Raw genomic sequence first — 20,295 nt, 5'->3', positions numbered from 1 at the left:
AGAGATTAACAAGGGTCCTAACCCTACAGGCTGTTGGAAGCAAATGAGGATGTCGGCTTTCGATCCGAGTCAGATGTAAAGATACTGGCGCTTTAAGGGGTAGCTAGATATGACCCTACTTATATGTATTTTACAAAGAAAATAATGGTAATATACTAAAAACAATTGTTTTAAAAAATTTTTATTTTATAATGATTTTTTACTTTTGTCCATTTTATATTTTGCTGATAATGTTCCAGATTGTGGCAAAAATCTCTGTCACGTTGTTTCTTTTTGGCTGCACCTGTGGAATATGGAAGTTCCCAAGCCAGGGATGGAATCTGAGCCACAGCTTCGACCTACGCTGCAGCTGCAGCAATGCCAGATCCTTTAACTTATAGCACCAGGCCAGAGACTGAAGCCAGGCCTCCCCAGCAACAGAGACTTAACCCACAGGATCACAGCAGGAACTCCTATGGTTTACTGGGCTTTTTGTTTGTTTGCTTGTTTTTTTGCCTTTTTTAGGGCCAGAAGTTCCCAGTTCCCAGGCTAGGGCTCAAATTGGGGCTGCAGCTGCCAGCCCACACCACAGCCACAGCAACACGACAGAGGCATCCAAGCCGCATCTGCAACGTACACCACAGCTCAAGGCAATGCTGGATCCCTGACCCACTGAGCAAGGTCAGGGATTGAACACAAATCTTCATGGATACTAGTTGGGTTCATTAACACTGAGCCACAAAGGAAACTCTCAGTTTACTTTTCTTAATGCCAAAAATATTTACAGTTGAGAAAATTTCTTTAAAAAGTTTTCAGTGTTTGAGTTCCCATTGTGGTTCAGTGGGTTACAAACCCAACTAGTATCCATGAGGATGCAGGTTGAATCCCTGGCCTTGTTCAGTGGGTTAAGAATCCAAGGTTGCCATGAGCTGTGGTGTAGGTTGCAGACATGGCTCAGATCTCGCATTGCTGTGGCTGTGGTATAGGCCTGCAAGCTGCAGCTCTGATTTGACCCCTAGCCTGGGAACTTCCATATGCCACAGGTGCAGCCTGAAAAAGCTAAAAAAAAGTCTTCAGTTCTAATCTGTTACTATTTTCTAAAAAAAAATGCTTTTTTTATATGTTGATTTAATGTATACAGCATCTTTATAAAAAAATTTCCACTGTTTAAAAGTAAAAATTAAAAAATAAGACACTTAGGAGTTCCTGTCATGGCTCAGTGGTTAACGAATCCATCTAGGAACCATGAGGTTGCGGGTTATATCCCTGGCCTTGCTCAGTGGTTTGAGGATCCGGTGTTGCCGTGAGCTGTGGTGTAGGTTGCAGAAATGGCTCGGATCCCACATTGTTGTGGCTCTGGCATAGGCCGGCGGCTACAGCTCTGATTAGATCCCTAGCCTGGGAATATCCATATGCCACAGGTGCAGCCCTGGAAGAGGCAAAAAGACAAAAAAATAAATAAAAAATAAGATGCTCAGATAAATCCCTAGGCAAAATTTCAAAGAGAGAAAGAGAGAGAGGAAGCAATCAAAATTAGAATTTTAAAAAAGTCTGTTATGGGGAGATTAAAGTATAATAGAATATGTGATAATAATTTAATGGAATTAAATATATAATATGTAGCTGTGAAAATGATAAACAATTCAATATAATTATTTGAATTTATTTGAGGACTAAAAATAATGCAACAGAAATTAAATGTGATTATTTATAAATACAAATTCTCTGTCTATCTACATAGATTTGAGAGCATACTAGAATCCTGGAGAATTAGAACTTAAAAATGTCATTGATTGTAAAAACTAAAATCTTTCATGTTTATCAAGAAGAAATCATTAGAGATATAATGGAGAAGGCATATATGGCTGTGCATTGTAAGCTGCAGCTTGTTACGTAACTTTAGGTCTGCCAAATATTTTGTTCGAGATTGTTCTAACCGGAAAACCCGGACTTGTAGAGTGGATCATGCTCACCTCATAATATATGTTCCAAATAAGCAGGTTCTCACATAATTTAACTGATTATAATCCAGTGGACACATTTGGAAGGACTTTTTGGAAGAAGAGAAATTATATGACCAGTTAGTCGAGTCTGTTACTAAAACAGGGTCTATCATTTGGAAACTGGTCAATTGGCAAAAGCAAGACTAAGCGAATACGGAATATGAGCAGGAGAAAGAGTTTATGGTATAAAACCAAGCAAGACCAGGTCTTTGTTAATATGTTTGCCATCCAAAGCAATCAAAATTTAGTAACAGACTCAGTAAGATCAAATAACACAGCCTAGGTACAAAAAGATGATTTTCCTCTAAGTTTATTACTTGCTTTGTGAAAAATCCTCATTCATCTTTTGCTCTGACCGGAAGCAGTCTCACTGTTATCTTCCTGTACAGGACATCTTTATTGACCCTGAAAATAACATGCTTTGCTGTTGACCACCATGCATGGAGCCAACAGCTCCAGCCTGACACCAACACACTTCATCCTCAGTGGGATTCCTGGGCTGGAAGCGGCACACGTCTGGATCTCCCTGCCGTTCTGCTTCATGTACGTCATTGCTGTCACAGGGAACTGTGGGCTCATGTACATCATCAGCCACGAGGAGGCTCTGCATCGGCCCATGTACTACTTCCTCGCCTTGCTGTCCCTTATAGACATCAGTGGCTGCACTTCCTTTGTCCCCAACACGTTGTGCATCTTCTGGCTCCGCCTCAAGGAGATTGACTTTAACGCCTGCCTTGTGCAGATGTTTTTCATCCACATGCTGACAGGCATGGAGTCCGGTGTGCTCATGCTTATGGCTCTGGATCGCTACGTGGCCATTTGCTACCCTCTACGCTATGCCACCATCCTCACCAACACCACCATTGCCAAGGTTGGGCTGGCCACCTTGATGCGAAGTGTGTTGCTGGTGATACCGTTCACTTTCCTGATCAAGCGGCTTCCCTACTGCAGGGGCAATCTCGTTCAACACACCTACTGTGACCATATGTCTCTGGCCAAGTTATCCTGCGGCAACATCAAGATTAACGCTGTCTATGGTCTCATAGCTGCCCTACTGAATGGCGGGTCTGATATAATTTGTATTTCCCTGTCTTACACCATGATTGTTCGTGCTGTAATAAATCTGGCATCTGCGGATGCCCGACACAAAGCTTTTAGCACCTGTACCTCCCACATTTGTGCTATTGTCATCACCTATGTCCCAGCCTTCTTCAATTTCTTCACCCACCGCTTTGGGGGACGCAGCATCCCTCACCACGTCCACATTTTAATAGCCAACCTCTACCTGCTGCTGCCTCCCACCTTGAATCCAATTGTCTATGGAGTGAAGACCAAGCAGATCCGTGAGGGAGTCATCAAACTGTTTACTAGAGAGAAAGATGCTTTCCGTGTGAGGTAAATCTCCGATGTGGAATTCTGCATGTGGCCCAAAGACAAAGACAGCTATAGGCAGGAAGAAAATAAATGCACAATTCAGCAGCCCAGATGTCAGAAGAAATACCTAAGAATCCTCTGCTGTCATATTTAGGAAATCATTCCAAAATTTTTAATCTGAGACTTCTAACTTACTGGAAAAATAAAATAGGCAGGAAACAAGTCCATTTCCCAAATAGAGTTTAACTTTATTTTTATTGTTTGATGGCTTCTCCCTAGCATATGGAAGGTCTTGGGCCAGGGGTTGAAGGCGAGGCAGAGCTTTTACCTGAACCCCTGAAGTCAGATTCTTGACCAACTATGCCACAGTGAGAACTTCTCCCACATAGCTGAACTTTCGTTAGACCTTGTCGAATGGACACACAGCGTCGAACACCGGGAATATACAGCTGGAAGTCATCTCTTGAGGATGAAGGCACTCTGGTCCAGACGCTGGGAGGGAGTGTAGAGTAAAGACGAGGGGAGTCTGGTGCCCAGGGAGGCTCCGGGAGACTGGGGAAGGCACAGAAGCAGACCGTCCTTGGAGTCCCAGGGAAGCCAGAAGCACCCAAATTGCGCCGAATTCCAGAGGTCTTTGTCACCCTTTTAATACCATATTTATGTGAAATTTGCATATCTTAAGGGAAAAAAAACCTTGACTGTTAACTTATTTCTTGCATCCTGTTTCCTTGGAATTTATTTGGATATCTCTAACTTTGTGTAAATATAGATGACGCAGGAGTAAAAATGATTATTGAAGTTCATGATAATCTGGGAAGCACTCCTTTGAGTTGATATGAAGTAGAATTTTGAAGAACACAGCAAATACTCTTTGACACCTTTTGAAGAAAGGCTTTATAACTAGAGGGAAAGAGATTTGAAGAAGAAATATATACAGTGCCTATCAAGGACGCTTCGGCTCACTGCTTTTCTTAACTGAAATATATAAGAAATAGTTAAATGATCAGATACAGTCAAGAAAAGAGGACCTTATTTACACTTCTGGAAATAAAAGAGAAAAAAGACATGGGGAGGGAATGATGAATGTGGTGGTACGGAATAGGAAGAATAAATGAAAAGCGAAGAAAATAAGAGCATTTCCCAAAAGGAAACTGTAGCAATTGAATGGAATCAGGAAATGGATACAAACCGATAAAGAGGTAGCGCTATTAGTAATAGCAACTAAGATTTTAATCTTATATTCTGCTAATATGACGAATATATTTTATTACAATATTATGCGTAGTCAAATGATTGTGAACTATATTAATCACTCCATATATTTTTGCAAAGTAATTTTCATGCTTGGAAGCAAAACCTAAATCTAAAACATATGAACATTATAAAAGTGCCTTTATAAAATACAAAGTATTAGCTTACAGTCAATAAATTTGGTCCCTCTTGAAATTATGTTGTTGGATTTGGAAAATTTTACTCATCTGATATTGTCATACCAAAACCATACGAAAACACTAGTAAACAGATCAAATACTTCCTTTTCCCAAACTGCCATTTTTAAAATATATATATTTATTAAATATTATAACAATACTTCATATAAGACCTTACTTTTAAATTGTACTCAAAACGATAGCATAGCTATAATTATTCTCATTTTAGAGACAAGGAACGTGAGCTACACAAATAGCCAAACTAGATGAATCTCAAAATATTAAGATTAAAATTAAAACACAATAATGTTAACAGGCCTATGCTTGAGGAGTGTGAAAGGAAAAAAAAAAAAAAACAGCAAAATAGTAACATAAAATTAAATCTCTGAAAAAATGCAGTGCAATAAATAAAATTCATTTGAGGCATCTGAGTGTCAATTCTCAATTAATTTTAAGTCATCTTCCCCATTGCAAACTCAAAAATGGGTTTCACAGAAGAAATCACCACCAACAACAATATAATTCTGAAAACTAAGACTCCCAACAGAATTAGAGCCAGCCAGCCAGAATCATTGCGAAGTTTTTAAATAATTATAAAACAGTTGGTGATGGAAGAAAATTCTATTCCGTATGCATGGAACGAGGGAGAGAGAGAGAGAGAAGAGAAGGGAAGGGAATTGAGGCGAAGAGAAGAGATGCGAGGTGGGAGAAAAAAGTGGATGAAATTTCCAATTCCATCTCATGTCCTAGAAACCGAGTTATGAGACAGAACTCACTGGGTTTAGTGAAAAAGGCCCAAGTGCCCCACATCAACCTCACAGAGTTTGATTATATCTAGAACCAAGCTCTCAGGTACAAAGAGCTCACACTCAGATTTAAATGTAGTTTAATCATTTTTCCTTTTCATCTGTGGGGTATTCATATTCCCAAAGGAAAGTTAGTGGAATGAAATTGCAAGCTGCTACCAAATGTCGTGAAAGTTATCTTGCTGCTGCAGAATCTCCAGAAGCCTGTGGCCAACCCCTCCAACTGGTCGCATGCGTAAATGTACAGAAATAAAGAAAATAGAACAGAGCAGGCCAGATCAGAGAATATAAAGTTCAGTGAGCATTGCCCCTCACAAGCTTCTATCACCAGTGGGGTATTATGTTTTACTGAATTCTCCAAAGTAAGCCAAAACCTTATTTCATTCTTTCCTTGAGTTCTGTGTCTCAGGATCAATGAATAAAACATTTACCTTTCTTTAAAATACCATAGATGTATCCTGTCTTCCAAAATAACATTAAGCTTTTTCCAATAGAAGAGCTGGAACATGAACAAGATTGCACAAAGATGGTTTAATTATTTTGTGAGATGATTAGAGAAATTTGAATTTGATGTTTCTACATTTGAGATAAGGAGTACAAGGCATTTCAGTCAACAGAAAAGAGGTTGAATAAAGGTCTGAGATTTTTTCCTGAATTCTTTGAAGCCATAAATAGCTGTAGAAACCAGACAATTGTGAATATCTATTGACCTGTTGAGTATTTCGTGGGAAATGATCAAGGCACAGATTTCTTTATCCAACCAGCGCTCTCTTCACGCACCCAAACACCCCCTAAGCCCCCCGGTAACCATAGGGCATATAAAGAGTGTGTAGGATGTTGTTCATCGGGCTGAGAGTGCCAAGTGGTGCTGGAACTTCTGTGTAGGAAGAGCTGTGTTTGTGGACTCGGGCATTTTGCCAGGTGCCGCTCCCAAAGGTAAACTACTGCAATCTGGGGTGGTGGTCAGAACGCTAGTCACAGTTCATGTTGGGAGATTTGGCATCTTAAAAGTAGAAAATGGATAAAACGGAAAGAAGGTTAGGAAGAAAAGGCAAAGGAGGGGGAGGGAAAAAAGAACTATTTAGGGAAGGTTATCACCATCTGAATATTGCACAAGAAGTGGTCTGATGAGAAAGGACAAAGAGCAATAATTGTAAAAGGAAAGGACGGGGCGGGGGGGCGCCTGGGGCGGGGGTATCATCAGTCTCCACTTTTTATTGCTTGAAATATAGGAACGTCATTTAGACTAATATTCTTAACCTTTTGTTCTAACTGCCCCCCATCTGAGTAGGAAAAGCTTCTAATTTTCGTATCTGATATGAGCGAGATACAGGTTAAGCCCTGATCCCTCGCACTAGTCAGTCTCCCTGTCTGATCCGCCCATTGGTGTGTCAGTAGCCAGCCTCTCCCTTGGAGGTTTGCAATTATCTATGCCAGAGGCTGGGTGAGCCAGTCCGCCTAAACTGGGAGAACAATATAAACAAATGACAGATGGTCCAAAGCCTTATTCTACCTGTTGTTTATCATAAAATTGTTAACATCGGGAGAGCAACTTCCTTGCTTCCATTGTGTCTCGCTACTGCGGAACTGTGGTGGGAAAGACAGAGTTGTTAAAAATAGGCTATTGAAGAGCCCTTCATTTTAAGAGGAAACGATGGAAAGGAAAATGAACGAGTTAAAAGGAAAGATCGAATAAAAAAAAAGCACAACTACATAAGTAATGGTACAGGGACAAGGAAGCTATATCTTCTAATGGTACAACGAAGATACATCCTGGCACAAATTATAAACATCAGAATAGGTTTTCAGAAGAAATTAGTGTTGAAGCTGATACTAAAGAATAAATTGGTGTCAACTGGGTGGAATGGGTTAGGAGAGAAAACTTGTTCCAGAAAGAGGGATGCAGAGGCAAAATAGTCTGGCAAGAAAAGTTATAATAACTTACACAATGTTGGCCATAAAACAGAGTCACAGGACTCTCCATGCCTTCTGGAAGATAAAAGGTCTGATGCACATTTCTCAACTGATTTACTAAAATCACACCCCCACCGCATGGAAGCTCCTGAGCACAAGCAGGTACATCCCAGACTGATAATGCTGATCACCTGTTACTTCCTCATCGACCCATCAGAGAATCGCGACCCAGCTCCTCATGCACCCCGTGAAAATCCTTCCCTGAAAGGCACTGGGGAACTCAGGCCTTCTGAGTACGAGCTGCTCTCATTCCTTGCTGGGTGCCCTGCAGTAGACACTGTCCTTTCCTTCACCACAACCCAGGGTCAGCAGATTGGCTTTGCAGCCCTTCTGGCTGGTGGGTCCCAATTCAATCCAGTGTCAGTGCTACTTTTAAGAAAGATGGCAACCTATGGCAGAAAACGTGTTCACCTTTTGGTATTGAAAGTGCCTGGTATGAGAAAAGTGTGAGAAAACCAACTGACCAGAAACACTTAAAAAATGTTCATAAGCACTGGTGAAGCTAATTTTAAGTCAAGCTAAAATACCCAAAAGCTAGCGTTCTCATCATTTCAGCTGGAGAAATGAGAGCAAACACAATAATTCGTACTTAGAGGGGGATGGACAGCCCCCTAACTGTATATGGAAGTGGAAATCAATACATATTTTATGGAGATGACTTTTTCCAACATTTTTGAGTTGTCCACACATTTTGATCCCACAAACTTCAATTCTACTTCTGCTTACCTTAAGAGAGAAATAATTAGTCGTTCAAACAGACTAGATTAGGCTATCCATAGAAGAATTTTTGATAGTAAAAATTAGACAATATTGAAATATTCCAGAGTAATGAAATGCTTAATGAATTTTGGTGCCGTTATTGGCTGGAAAGAAGATTTAATTTAACTCTTGAAAATTTCAATTTCAAGACACTCAGAATGACATGAGGAAGTACATAAAATAATATTAAATAGGGAAAAAGGTGTGCAAAACTTCACAGTCTGAAATTTATACAAAACACCATATTATACTTAATAACTATAAAATGATTGGACCAACAGAAAAAACTTTTCAGAGTGGTTCTTGCTTCATTGGACTTACAAGTGATTTTCTAAGTTTTTGTTATACTCTTTTACAGTCTTTTAGATTTTCTACATTAAAAATGTATTTATTTTGCAATACGAGACAAAAATTTTAAATGATGTTCACCTTCACCAGGCTTGACATTCATTTTTTCTCACTTGGGAAAAAGCATTAAACTTTAATGTGTTTTTGCTCTTTCTTTTTCTATGCAAAAGCTTCTGAATACAGGTATGACCGAGCCTCGTGTATTCCCTTTCAGACTGATTGCTCTGAGACTTCCAATTGTGGAGAGTCAATCAGCCTGGGGCATCTTGCCGAAACCTCCCCAGGGAAAGGAAAAATCCCATATAAGACGATGCCAGCCCAATGTTCAAAGAACTCCTAGGGATTCTCAGCCATGAATAAGGCTTTGCAGGTGCCTAACACTGAGGTGAGTTTGTGTAATTTTCCATATTAGCTCTTTTGAAAAAGGTAGAGACATTGCTGGCTAAAAATTCGGTGGCTTAGAATAAGAGCACAGTTAAACAAGGACAAATTCGCCAGAGGCAGTGTGTTTCTCTTTCCCTTTCACGTCTTAAGAGATACGGGCCTTTTTTCTTTCCGAATGGCTTCTGCCAGATCTCATCTCCTTTCCTACCTCATTGCTGTCCTCGTGGGGACACAGAAAAGATGGCGGACGCCGGAGGTTTTGTCTTTAAACGTCTCTGATCGAGGACCGAGTGATGCCAGTTTCCCACGTGGTGGCGTTTCTGGAGAGGTTTGGGAGAACTCTGTGTTTAGGACAAAGCCATTCACACGTGAGATGGAATCCGCTTAAGGGAGACAGACGGTGGGCCTCTGAAACTTGTATTCCTTTGTATTTCTTCATTCCGGTGGCTTCTATATAGTCTGGCCCATAGAAGTAAACACAACAGGGCTTTCTAGAATATTTAGGTGACAGGCATCCATGTGGCTTCACAGCCATGTAATACTTGCCTTGCATGGCAAATATCTATTTACTTCTGCTAAACGGTGGAGGTGTTTGGTACCAGCTTTGCTGTAGGAAGTCTCAGGTTTATGCCAGAGCTTCAGTGTCATTTTCTTTTTTCAGATGAAAGAAATATTAAAACAATTTGGACCCTTCTTCTTTTCTCAAATATCCCTGGATCTATAAATTTCTTCAAATATAATTCAAAGTCCTTTGCTTTTCCCTACAAAATATAGCGATCCAAAGATATGGTCTTATCTTTTGTACTGATTACCTATTCGGTTAGAACAAAGAAATATTGCTTGAATTAAAGTCGTAGAGATAATCAGTAATCCTTAGAACTTCACGGGCTTCTGAGTATAAATTTTGTATTGAAAATACATACAGAACTAATTTTTCAAAAAAGTGGAAAGAGAGAGAAGCTGAAAGGAAAGGATGCTGTATCAAAATGAATTCAAACTTTTCATACATTTTTTTACTAAGATTCCATAAAAAGATTTAATTTAATTTTTTCTTTTTTTTTTTTTTTTTTTTTTTTTGCTATTTCTTGGGCTGCTTGCACAGCATATGGAGGTTCCCAGGCTAGGGGTTGAATCGAAGCTGCAGCCACCAGCCTACGCCAGAGCCACAGCAACGCAGGATCCAAGCCGCGTCTGCAACCTACACCACAGCTCACGGCAACGCCGGATCGTCAACCCACTGAGCAAGGACAGGGACCGAACCCGCAACCTCATGGTTTCTAGTCGGATTTGTTAACCACTGCGCCACGACGGGAACTCCTAATTTAATTTTTAATGATTTAAAAACACCCTCTGAAATTTCATAGTGTGGAAAAACTGAATATTGACATCAGAGTTTGACGTTCAGGCATATGGACTCCTTACTAATTAAGCATTCATTCTTTCACATGTATTTTATTGAATATCTACAATGTATCATCTTAAGCAGATTACATGGAATATTATTGAGGACATTTACATGGATAACTATTTTTCTTCATAATCTTCAAGGCAGGACAAAAGTCCTGCTGAAAAAGAACCAGTGAAATTAAGGCAAACCTCTAAATATACCGACATGATTTTAGTGACATGACTCATGTACAACTAGCATGGGAAGAACTGAGGTGAGAGAAGAGAAATAGCTTGTTGTTGCCTTTTTTTTTTTTTTTTTTTTTTTTTTTAATGGCTGCTCCTGTGGCATATGGAGGTTCCAAGGCTAGGGGTCAAATTGGAGCTGTAGTTGCCGGCCTACAGCACAGCCACAGCAACGCCTAGAGCCACGTCTGCAACCTACACCACACCTCATGGCAACGCTGGATCCTTAGCCCACTGAGCGAGGCCAGGGATTGAACCTGTGTCCTCATGGATGCCAGCTAGATTTGATTCTGCTGAGCTATAATGGGAACTCCTAGAAATAGTTTATTTTATTGCTTTTTAGTGCCGCACCTGTGGCACATGGATGTTCCCATGCTAGGGACCGAATTAGAGCTACATCCACTGGCCTACACCACAGCCACAGCAATGTGGGATCTGAGCTCCATCTGCAACCCACACCACAGCTCACGGCAACACCATATCCTTAACCCGCTGAGAGAGGCCAGGGATCGAACCTGCAACCTCACGGATCCTAAACATTAACCACTGAGCCACGAAGGGAACTCCAGAAACAGCTTATTTTAAAGGAAGAAAACCACGAGGGCCCCGTTTACTGTTTTTTAGCAGAATGTGGTAGCGTGCAAAGGCATGCTGGAAGAGGTGCAGAAAGTAAGGACAGCTACTTAGAGAGGACACAGTGGGACACTGAGGGAAGCACGGCTGCACCGGTCAATAATTTTTAGATAACTTAGTTCAAAGATCCTTTTGCTAGAGCTGGGGAAAACAAACAGACAAACAAACGAGCCTGATTATCCTAACACGGTGAACGTTTGTGACTTTTGTGGTTATCATTATCCCAACAGTTCTCTTGCATTTAGTCCAACCCCAGTTCTCTCTCCTGTGCAGAAAGCAGTTGCTGCCAAGGCACGTAAAATGCCCTCCTCCTGGCCGTCATTATGTCTGGAGCCAACAGCTCCAGTCTGACCCCGGGATTCTTCATCTTGAGTGGTGTCCCTGGGCTGGAAGCCGCACACGTCTGGCTCTCCCTGCCATTCTGCTTCATGTACATCGTTGCTGTCGTGGGCAACTGTGGGCTCCTCTACCTCATCGGCCACGAGGAGGCCCTGCACCGGCCCATGTACTACTTTCTGGCCCTGCTCTCCTTCACCGATGCCACCCTGTGCACCACCACGGTACCCAATATGCTGTGCATCTTCTGGTTCAACCTCAAGGAGATAGACTTCAATGCCTGCCTGGCTCAGATGTTTTTTGTCCACATGTTGACGGGGATGGAGTCCGGGGTGCTCATGCTCATGGCCCTGGACCACTACGTGGCCATCTGCTACCCCTTACGCTATGCCACCATCCTCACCAGCCCTGTCATCGCCAAGGCTGGTCTTGCCACGTTCCTGAGGGGTGTGATGCTCATCGTCCCTTTCACTTTCCTTACCAAGCGCCTGCCCTATTGTCGTGGCAACTCCATTCCCCACACTTACTGTGACCACATGTCCGTGGCCAAGGTCTCCTGTGGCAATGTCAAGGTCAATGCTGTCTACGGTCTCTTGGCAGCGCTCCTGATTGGGGGCTTTGATATCTTCTGTATTTCAGGGTCTTACACTATGATATTGCGGGCGGTGGTGAGCCTGTCTTCGGCAGATGCTCGGCACAAAGCCTTCAGCACCTGTACATCTCACATCTGTGCTATTGTCATTACATATGTTCCAGCCTTATTCACCATTTTTACTCACCGTTTTGGGGAAAAAAGCATTCCTCACCATATCCATATCATAATCGCTAATCTCTATTTGATGTTACCTCCTATGCTGAACCCCATTGTTTATGGAGTCAAGACCAAGCAGATCCGGGAAGAAGTCATCAAGTTACTTTTTAAGGAGAAAGATATCTCAGCTATGAAATAGATTAAGCTGTGACTATTTAAACGCAAGAAAAGACAAAAATGGTTTAGACGGAGTCTTGAGTATAGATTTTAAATAAACTGCTCCCGTTGCAGAAAGCAATATTCATTGAATATCTGCTATCAGGTTAATTGAATTTGGGGTCGAACTCATCGATGATTGAAATTAATTAAATAAATAAATAACATGCCTTCTGGATTTGAGGATTTTTTTTTCCTTAAAAGGAATCCCACAGTAATTTCAAAGCTGTTGTAAATGATTGTGTTACTTAGAATCCTAATGTGTTTTGCATATTGAACAAATCTCAAATGGGATGGACCCACACAAAATAAAAAGTTCCTGATACTCTGTTAGGGGTTCACCTGTCTTGGAGGAAATCTATAGAAAGAGAAAACTATCAGAGTCTGTTTCATAAAGTTCTCATGTGTTCTAGTGACTTCATTTATCTCAGTTATGCTTGTCACTGCATAATTTGTGTAGAGCTTCGTTCTGTTACATAAAATATCTCATATTTACCTAAGTTGTACTGAATTTCTGCTACTAGGGAGAATGATATTCATATATTTGAGTCAATATGCTCTAAATGAAAAATAGGATAAACAAGGGAATAGAGCCACAAAACCATAGAATAAATTATTTCTTAGGGATAACTCTAGGAGGTTTTGAAGCAGACCTGGAACAAGTCTTTGAAATAATTGCAGAGTCTCAGTAGACAACACAGGAGATGGAACAGCAAAGTCTATAAACACTGGAGTTGGACTGGCTCTACAGACTTTTGTTCAGCTGAGATGCCACAGCTGAAAATCTTCTAAATTTCGACGCCAAGGTGAAGTTGACCTCTCAAAGAAAGTTTACACCATTATGTCATTCATAAGCATTGATTGGCCTTGTTTCCTATAACCAGGCCCTGTCCACATGCAGCAAAAGGGGGAAAGCTAAGAAGCTGCATTTGGATCACTGCTGGGCCTTTCGACCCGAAGATACATGGTATACTGATTTCCATGACCCATATCCTTCCGTAACTAAGGAAGTCTAGTTCTGTATGAAAACCTTCTGAGGGTAATAAGTTTTATTGTCAGTCCAAACCATACGTCATTACTGGGAACTGGGAACAGCACATATTTAAATCAGCATTGAAAGTAGGAGTTCCCGTCATGGCTCAGTGGTGAACAAATCTGACTAGGAACCATGAGGTTAAGGGTTGGATACCTGGACTCGCTCAGTGGGTTAAGGATCCGGCGTTGCCGTGAGCTGAGGTGTGGGTCGCAAACCCTGCTCAGATCCTGCGTTGCTGTGGCTGTGGTGTAGGCCGGCAGCTGCAGCTCCCATTAGACCCCTAGCCTGGGAACCCCCACATGCTGCGGGTGCAGCCCTAGAAAAGACAAAAAAAGACCCCCCAAAAAAGTCATCATTGAACGTAATAAGAAAACTATGCTATATCTCTGCTAGAAACTTTGCACATTGTGACATGTAATACAGAGATTTTTTTAAGTTAGATTACCCTAAAAATGCTAGTGTAAGTGTTAGGATATTTTACTACATGGAGTATTTTGAGGATTTACAGCCAGGGTAGTAATGTAAACATAAATAAGAGCATAGGGTTTCCCCGACACTCCAGACACACGGAAATACTGACTTAAATATGTTTCTGAAATTATAGAAAGTAAAACGAAAAGCAAAAAAGAAGTCAAGACTTTAGAAATAAAAAAGGGAGATCACGGAGGCAAGCAGAAGGTGAGACGCCACAGCCTATAAAAAAGCTTTACTTGAATGACTTCAGTGTTTGGAATCTATTGCCCAGGTTTAAAAGTTGGGTAACATGAAGCCTAGAATCTGGAACCACTCTATTGTCTTTGGGAACTCAAATAGCTCTGCTCACGAGCCCAGACAGAAAAAAAAAATAAATGTTAGTACTCTGATAGTCTGAGAAGCATTAATGTAACACATATCACTACAGATGGAGCCCGAAAGATAGACACCTACAAAGACTTTTCCAGCAGTGATCTTCCTCCCTGCTTCCCATTATTTTATCCCCATGGCAGTAGGAGTCCTCAGCGCACATTCTGGCGTTTCATGCATCTCTCTTGATTCTTTAACCCACACAGATAAATGTACACACCTACTTTCCACGGACTGGGGACAACTGCAAATATAGAAAACATTTAGATCAGAAGTATGTATTGAAAAGGAGAAGAAATAGGTAAGTGCATATGTTAATAAATTGAGTCCATTCGTCTTCACTAATAAGTACCACAGGCGGGATATGGGGAGGGTAAACATTGATGGAAATAACTCCTGGGGATTATGTACATTTAACGCCAGGGTGGTGACTAACCCCTCAAGAAAGAGAGAGACACTGATCCAACTTGGCTAAAACCGACAGGAGTGCAGGAGACTGTATAGCATTCTGCCCTCCATGGCTAAATAGGACAAGGGTAAGAGTGAAGCAGCACAGATGTGAATATTCCATGTTTGAGAAGAGATGGGTCTGCCTCTGGTTGGAAATGAACACAGAGGGAAAGCAATACCCCCACAGACAATCACAATTGTGTTGAGCCTATAGTAAGGTTCTGATAAAGAGAGAAGAAGTAGCCTGCAGGACAATGAAAACCTTATTGCAGGTATAGAAAATGTTTACTGATGGATTGACAAGACTGCTTATTAAGTTTTCAAAAATGGGCATAATTCCATATAATCCATGAAGAAGGAGGGAAAAAAATCATATAACAGAGATAGCAGATGGCCAGATTAGAGAATGCGATGATAAAATAACAGCTTGGTATCAAACAATGATAAATGAGTAAAGGAAAGTTTAATTAGGAAAGATAGAAAAAGTAAAAATTAAAATTATGATTAAGGAGCAAATAAAATAATTTAGAAAGCTAATGTATCTCACACAAAGACAAAAGCACTTCAAGAGACTCATTGCAATAGATAGTTGCACATTTGATTTACAATCATGATTAAAACCTAAATTCGGTTGAGATATAAACAGGAAATAGCAGGTTACAAGTAAGGAAAAGAAAAGATAAGAAAAGAATGGTAAAAGAGGAACAAGAGGGAAGGGGAGAGAGGGAAGGGAAGGAAAGGAGAGACGATGAACAAGAAATATAGATTTATGTGCTGCAATGCCCAACTTCGGAAGAGAGTCAATTTTCTTCTGATTTTTTTAAATGGCAACAGTCGTATTTAAAATTATCCATGCTGCACTGGGAAGCATTACTTGGTTCGTTTTCATTCCTAAATAATAATCTGATTTGTGAATCTACAGCAATTCACGCGTATGTTCTTGAGGGTTTTGGGGGGTAAACTCCTATGACTAAGACTACTGTGAACATTCTTGTTTGTATCTTATGAAGCAAAAGATACAAACATTTTTGTTTGAAGCAAAAGATACAAACATTTTTGTTTGTATCTTTTGTGCATTTCTTTAGTTCACTACGGAAGAGCTGAATTTCTGGATCCCATGATATCCACTTTCGGTATATAGGATCTAGGTGAACTTTATATCCCATGATATCCACTTTCGGTATATAGGATCCAAGGTGAACTTTAAACTTCATCAATGGAATGAGATTTCTAGGTATTCTACATTGTTCCCAATATTTTGTATTATCAGAGCTATGGCATCCCCTTAGGATTTTATTTGTTTGTTTATTTATTTATTTAGGTCTTTTTAGAGCTGTGCCCATTGGCATATGGAGGTTCCCAGGCTAGGGGTAGAGCCAGAGGTACCGCTGTTGGTCTATGTCACAGCCACAGCAACACTGGATCCTTAACCCACTGAGCAGCCAGGGATCAAACCCACATCCTCATGGATACTAGTCGGGTTCATTAACCACTGAGCCACAGTGGGAACTCATTAGTGTTTTAATTTGCATTTTCCTAATGATAAAGAAGATGGAATTCATTGTCATAAATTCCTGGCTATTGAATATTTTTTAGTGAGGAGAGCAGGTGGCACCTAAAGACTTTTGCCCATCTATCTTTAGATTTTATTTTCATTATTAGCATATAGGGGTTTATTTATTTATTTATTTTTGTCTTTTTGCCATGTCTTGGGCCACTCCCTCGGCATATGGAGGTTCCCAAGCCAGTGGTCGAATTGGAGCCATTGCTGCTGGCCTACGCCAGAGCTACAGCAGCTCGGGATCCTAGCAAGTCTGCAACCTACACCACAGCTCACGGCAACGCCGGATCCTTCACCCACTGAGCAAGGCCAGGGATTGAACCCGCAACCTCATGATTGATAGTCAGATTCGTTAACCACTGAGCCACGACGGGAACTCCATATAGGGTTTTTTTTTTTTAATGTTTTTTAGACGTCTTTTTGTCAGTTACATATGTTGGCATGTATTTTCTTCTAATCTGTGGTTTCCATTTTTATCATAAAATGTTGTATTTTGAGGAACAAAATTCCTTAATTTTATTGTAGTTCACTTTTCTGCTTTTTTTTTATTATACCAAAAAATTTTTTCTAGGAACATTTCTGTAAATATTTCTTGTGAACTTAAAATAAATATTCCTCTATGATATAGAGGCAGAAGAACTGGTAGGAAAAATAGAATGTGTGTGGACTCAAGCTTAAAAGAAATTTTGAAAAAAAAAATCATACCAATTTGTCAACATAAAAACAAGGAAACAGTTTTAAAAATTACACATTCTTAGATTTTGTGTCATTTTTAAGAAAAGTTTTAGGGGGTAAAACTCTCAAGTGCACAAATACATGTTACTGCCTAAGAATATTGTTTTATCATTCTAATTACAAACTACCATACAGCTTATTTTGGTTGTGTATAACACGAGTCAGGGGAAAAGTTTATTTTTTGCATGTGAGTATCCAGTTGATTTTGCACCATTTATTGTAAAACATTCTTTCTCCACTTAGCAGTACTAATCTGGAGAATATTCAATGTTCACACATGTGTAAATTACTTTCTAGGACACTCCTTCTGTTCAAAGGGTTTATTTTGTTCCAGGTCTACATCATATTAATTATGATAATTTTAGAATGAACCTCAATATTCAGTAGATAAAGTAATCAGTGTATGATTTTTCTCTTCAAAAAGCAATATGACAATGTGCAGACATAAAAAACCCAAAAATACAAAAATGCAAAGCCCACACTTCACCTTTATCAACCAAAGAATAACTAAATTGTGGTATTTTCCTGCAGTTGTGTATTCTGCAGCCCTGACTCTGTTCATTTGCTTTTATTGCTCTAAAAGCATTGTGCAGGCTATTGGTGCCATGTTGTTTTTCAAAGTAAATTAGGTTATCAGCATTTTATTTTAATGTTTATTTTTTCCAAATTTATTGAGGTATACTTGACTGATTAAATGGTATATATTTAAAGTATAAATAAACATGGCGATTTCATATACTATATATAATGTGATTTTTTTTTTTGTTTTTGCTTTTTTAGGGCCACACCTGTGGCATATAGAAGTTCCCAGGCCAGGTGTCCAGTTGGAGCCACAGCTGCCAATCTAGAAAGGCCAGATCCTGAACCCACTGAATGAGGTGAGGGATCGAATCCACATCTTCGTGGATACTATTACTAGTGGTAATAGTCAGGCTCGTTACCACTGAGCCACTACAGGAATTTCCAATGTGAATATGTTTTTGGTGCCATATCCAAAATATCAATGGCAAGGTCAACGTTGGGGAGCATTTTCCCATTCTCTTCCAGGAGTCTTACCTCATTTACCTAATAGTAAGCCTAGTTTCGGTTATACGACGTGAAAAAAAAAAAGCCTGTCTAGTTTCCTCTCATCACTTGGATCTCTTGTCCACTCCTTTCTTTTTCAGTCCACCCATAAACACAGAAGAATCGTGGTTACACGACATCAAGCCATGTGCTGCCACCCCCTCCCGGCTGATGTACGTAGTAACTCCTACGTGGATAAACAGACCTTGTTTAAACTTTCACACCTGCGTCATTTATATCATAAGAATATAAGAAACTATAACATATGCATAATACATGTAACCATGTATACTTGCTTAATATAGTTTTTAATCAGTAAAACAGACTAAACAAAACAAAATAAAAAAGTCTTTAAATGCATATATATATATATATGTATATATATATTTTTTTTTTTAGAGGGCTACACTGGAGGCATATGGAGGTTCCCTGCTAGGGGTCGAATCGGAGCTGTAGCATCTGGCCTACACCACAGCCACAGCAAAGCCAGATCTGAGCAGCGTCTGTGACCTACACCTCAGCTCACGGCAACACTGGATCCTAAACCCACTGAACAAGGCCAGGGATCGAACCTGTGTCCTCATGCTTCCTAGTCAGATTTGATTCTGCCGAGCCATGATGGGAACTCCTAAATGCATATATTGACATTCAAACATTTCCTACCTTCAGAAATTGCCTAGTAGAGCCTAGGACTTCCTAAGACTTGAAGCACATCTGCCACCTGCCAGTTTACTATTCATTTTATATAAATATAATTTTACCTAATACTATCAATATTGTAACAGCATATTTCAAGAGGAAATTTTTCCTCTAAGCTTTTCATTTATTGTAGCTATCTGCTCTGGAATGAAGCTACACTTCACCAAATTTCTAATAATTGAAACAGCCCTGGGCGCATGCTTAGAGTTTCTTTTTGTTTTATGACTTTGGAAAGTGGGTTCATTCACTGCCAATGAAAAGCCTCAGTGTGCTGGGTTTCTGCGCCTTGTTGCTGCCTGTTCTAGAAGAAAGATGTGCCATTGTGCCAGATCACTTCCTGTTTCAACCTCCATTAGCTCTGCACTCCTTTTACAAATCCAAGTATGATATTTCATCCAGTCTCTGTTTCCTTAGATTGGATAAAGGTCTATCTGCTAAATGGAATTACAGCTTTAAAGAGTGCTCTGTTTCTAGTGAGGAAGAGGGAGCAGGAATGAAAAGCAATGCATTTAAGAGATCGATATTTCGTGTGAACTGAGCCACTTACAATCTAATATTAGTTCATTTGGGTTGTAAGGAACCCTGTTTCAATACAAGCTGATTTTTTAAATTATTCTGATAAACACGTGTTTCATTTGCTCCCATAGCCAAGAACAAGATTTTTCAAGCAAGTAACAGTATTATGATGTCTGGAATATCCTACCAACAGCCTGAGAAGATTCATGTTATAATGTATTTTTTTTTAATTTTTATTTATTTTTTTGTCTTTTTGCCTTTTCTAGGGCTGTTCCCGTAGCACATGGAGATTCCCAGGCCAGGGGTCTAATCAGAGCTGTAGCTGCCGGCCTACAACACAGCTCACAGCAACGCTGGATCCTTAACCCACTGAGCAAGGCCGGGGATCGAACCCGCACCCTCATGGTTCCTAGTCGGATTCGTTAACCACCGAGCCACAACAAGAACTCCATGTTACAATGTATTTAAATACTTAGAATGAATTTCTGTTTTTCAAAACAAGTAGGAAAGCCTCTGTAATCAGTTCTTCAATTAAATATTCATGCCTATAATTATTAATTTCCTACATTTAGTACAAGTGAAACTATCAATATAAGAGAAATTGCTCATAGATAGTAATTATGTCCACTACACTTAAATTGTAAGTTTTCATGACCAACACTAAAGAGAAAAATAAACCCATCCTCAAAAAGTAAATTTTACCTTAAGAATTGAAATAACAGAACTATTTTCTTATTCTAATGATAGGAAGAGTGCAGTATCTCA

General features: G+C 40.0%; 2 protein-coding genes across 2 annotated transcripts; both read left to right on the top strand.

The window, feature by feature from the left end:
• Positions 1-2,418: 2,418 nt before the first annotated feature.
• LOC110262260 (olfactory receptor 52N2-like) lies at positions 2,419-3,381 on the top strand. The gene has a single exon (XM_021102651.2). The coding sequence runs from the start codon at positions 2,419-2,421 to the stop codon at positions 3,379-3,381; it is 963 nt and encodes a 320-aa protein (XP_020958310.2).
• Positions 3,382-11,645: 8,264 nt separating this feature from the next.
• LOC100515562 (olfactory receptor 52N2-like) lies at positions 11,646-12,608 on the top strand. The gene has a single exon (XM_003129441.2). The coding sequence runs from the start codon at positions 11,646-11,648 to the stop codon at positions 12,606-12,608; it is 963 nt and encodes a 320-aa protein (XP_003129489.2).
• Positions 12,609-20,295: the final 7,687 nt, after the last annotated feature.

Source organism: Sus scrofa, chromosome 9, assembly GCF_054392235.1.
Source record: "Sus scrofa isolate SSC_HxYL_T2T_F1_AM1 chromosome 9, Sscrofa_HxYL_maternal_Yorkshire_Landrace_v2.0, whole genome shotgun sequence".
Taxonomy (NCBI): Eukaryota; Metazoa; Chordata; class Mammalia; order Artiodactyla; family Suidae; genus Sus; species Sus scrofa.
This window is presented reverse-complemented; position numbering and strand designations above follow the sequence as displayed.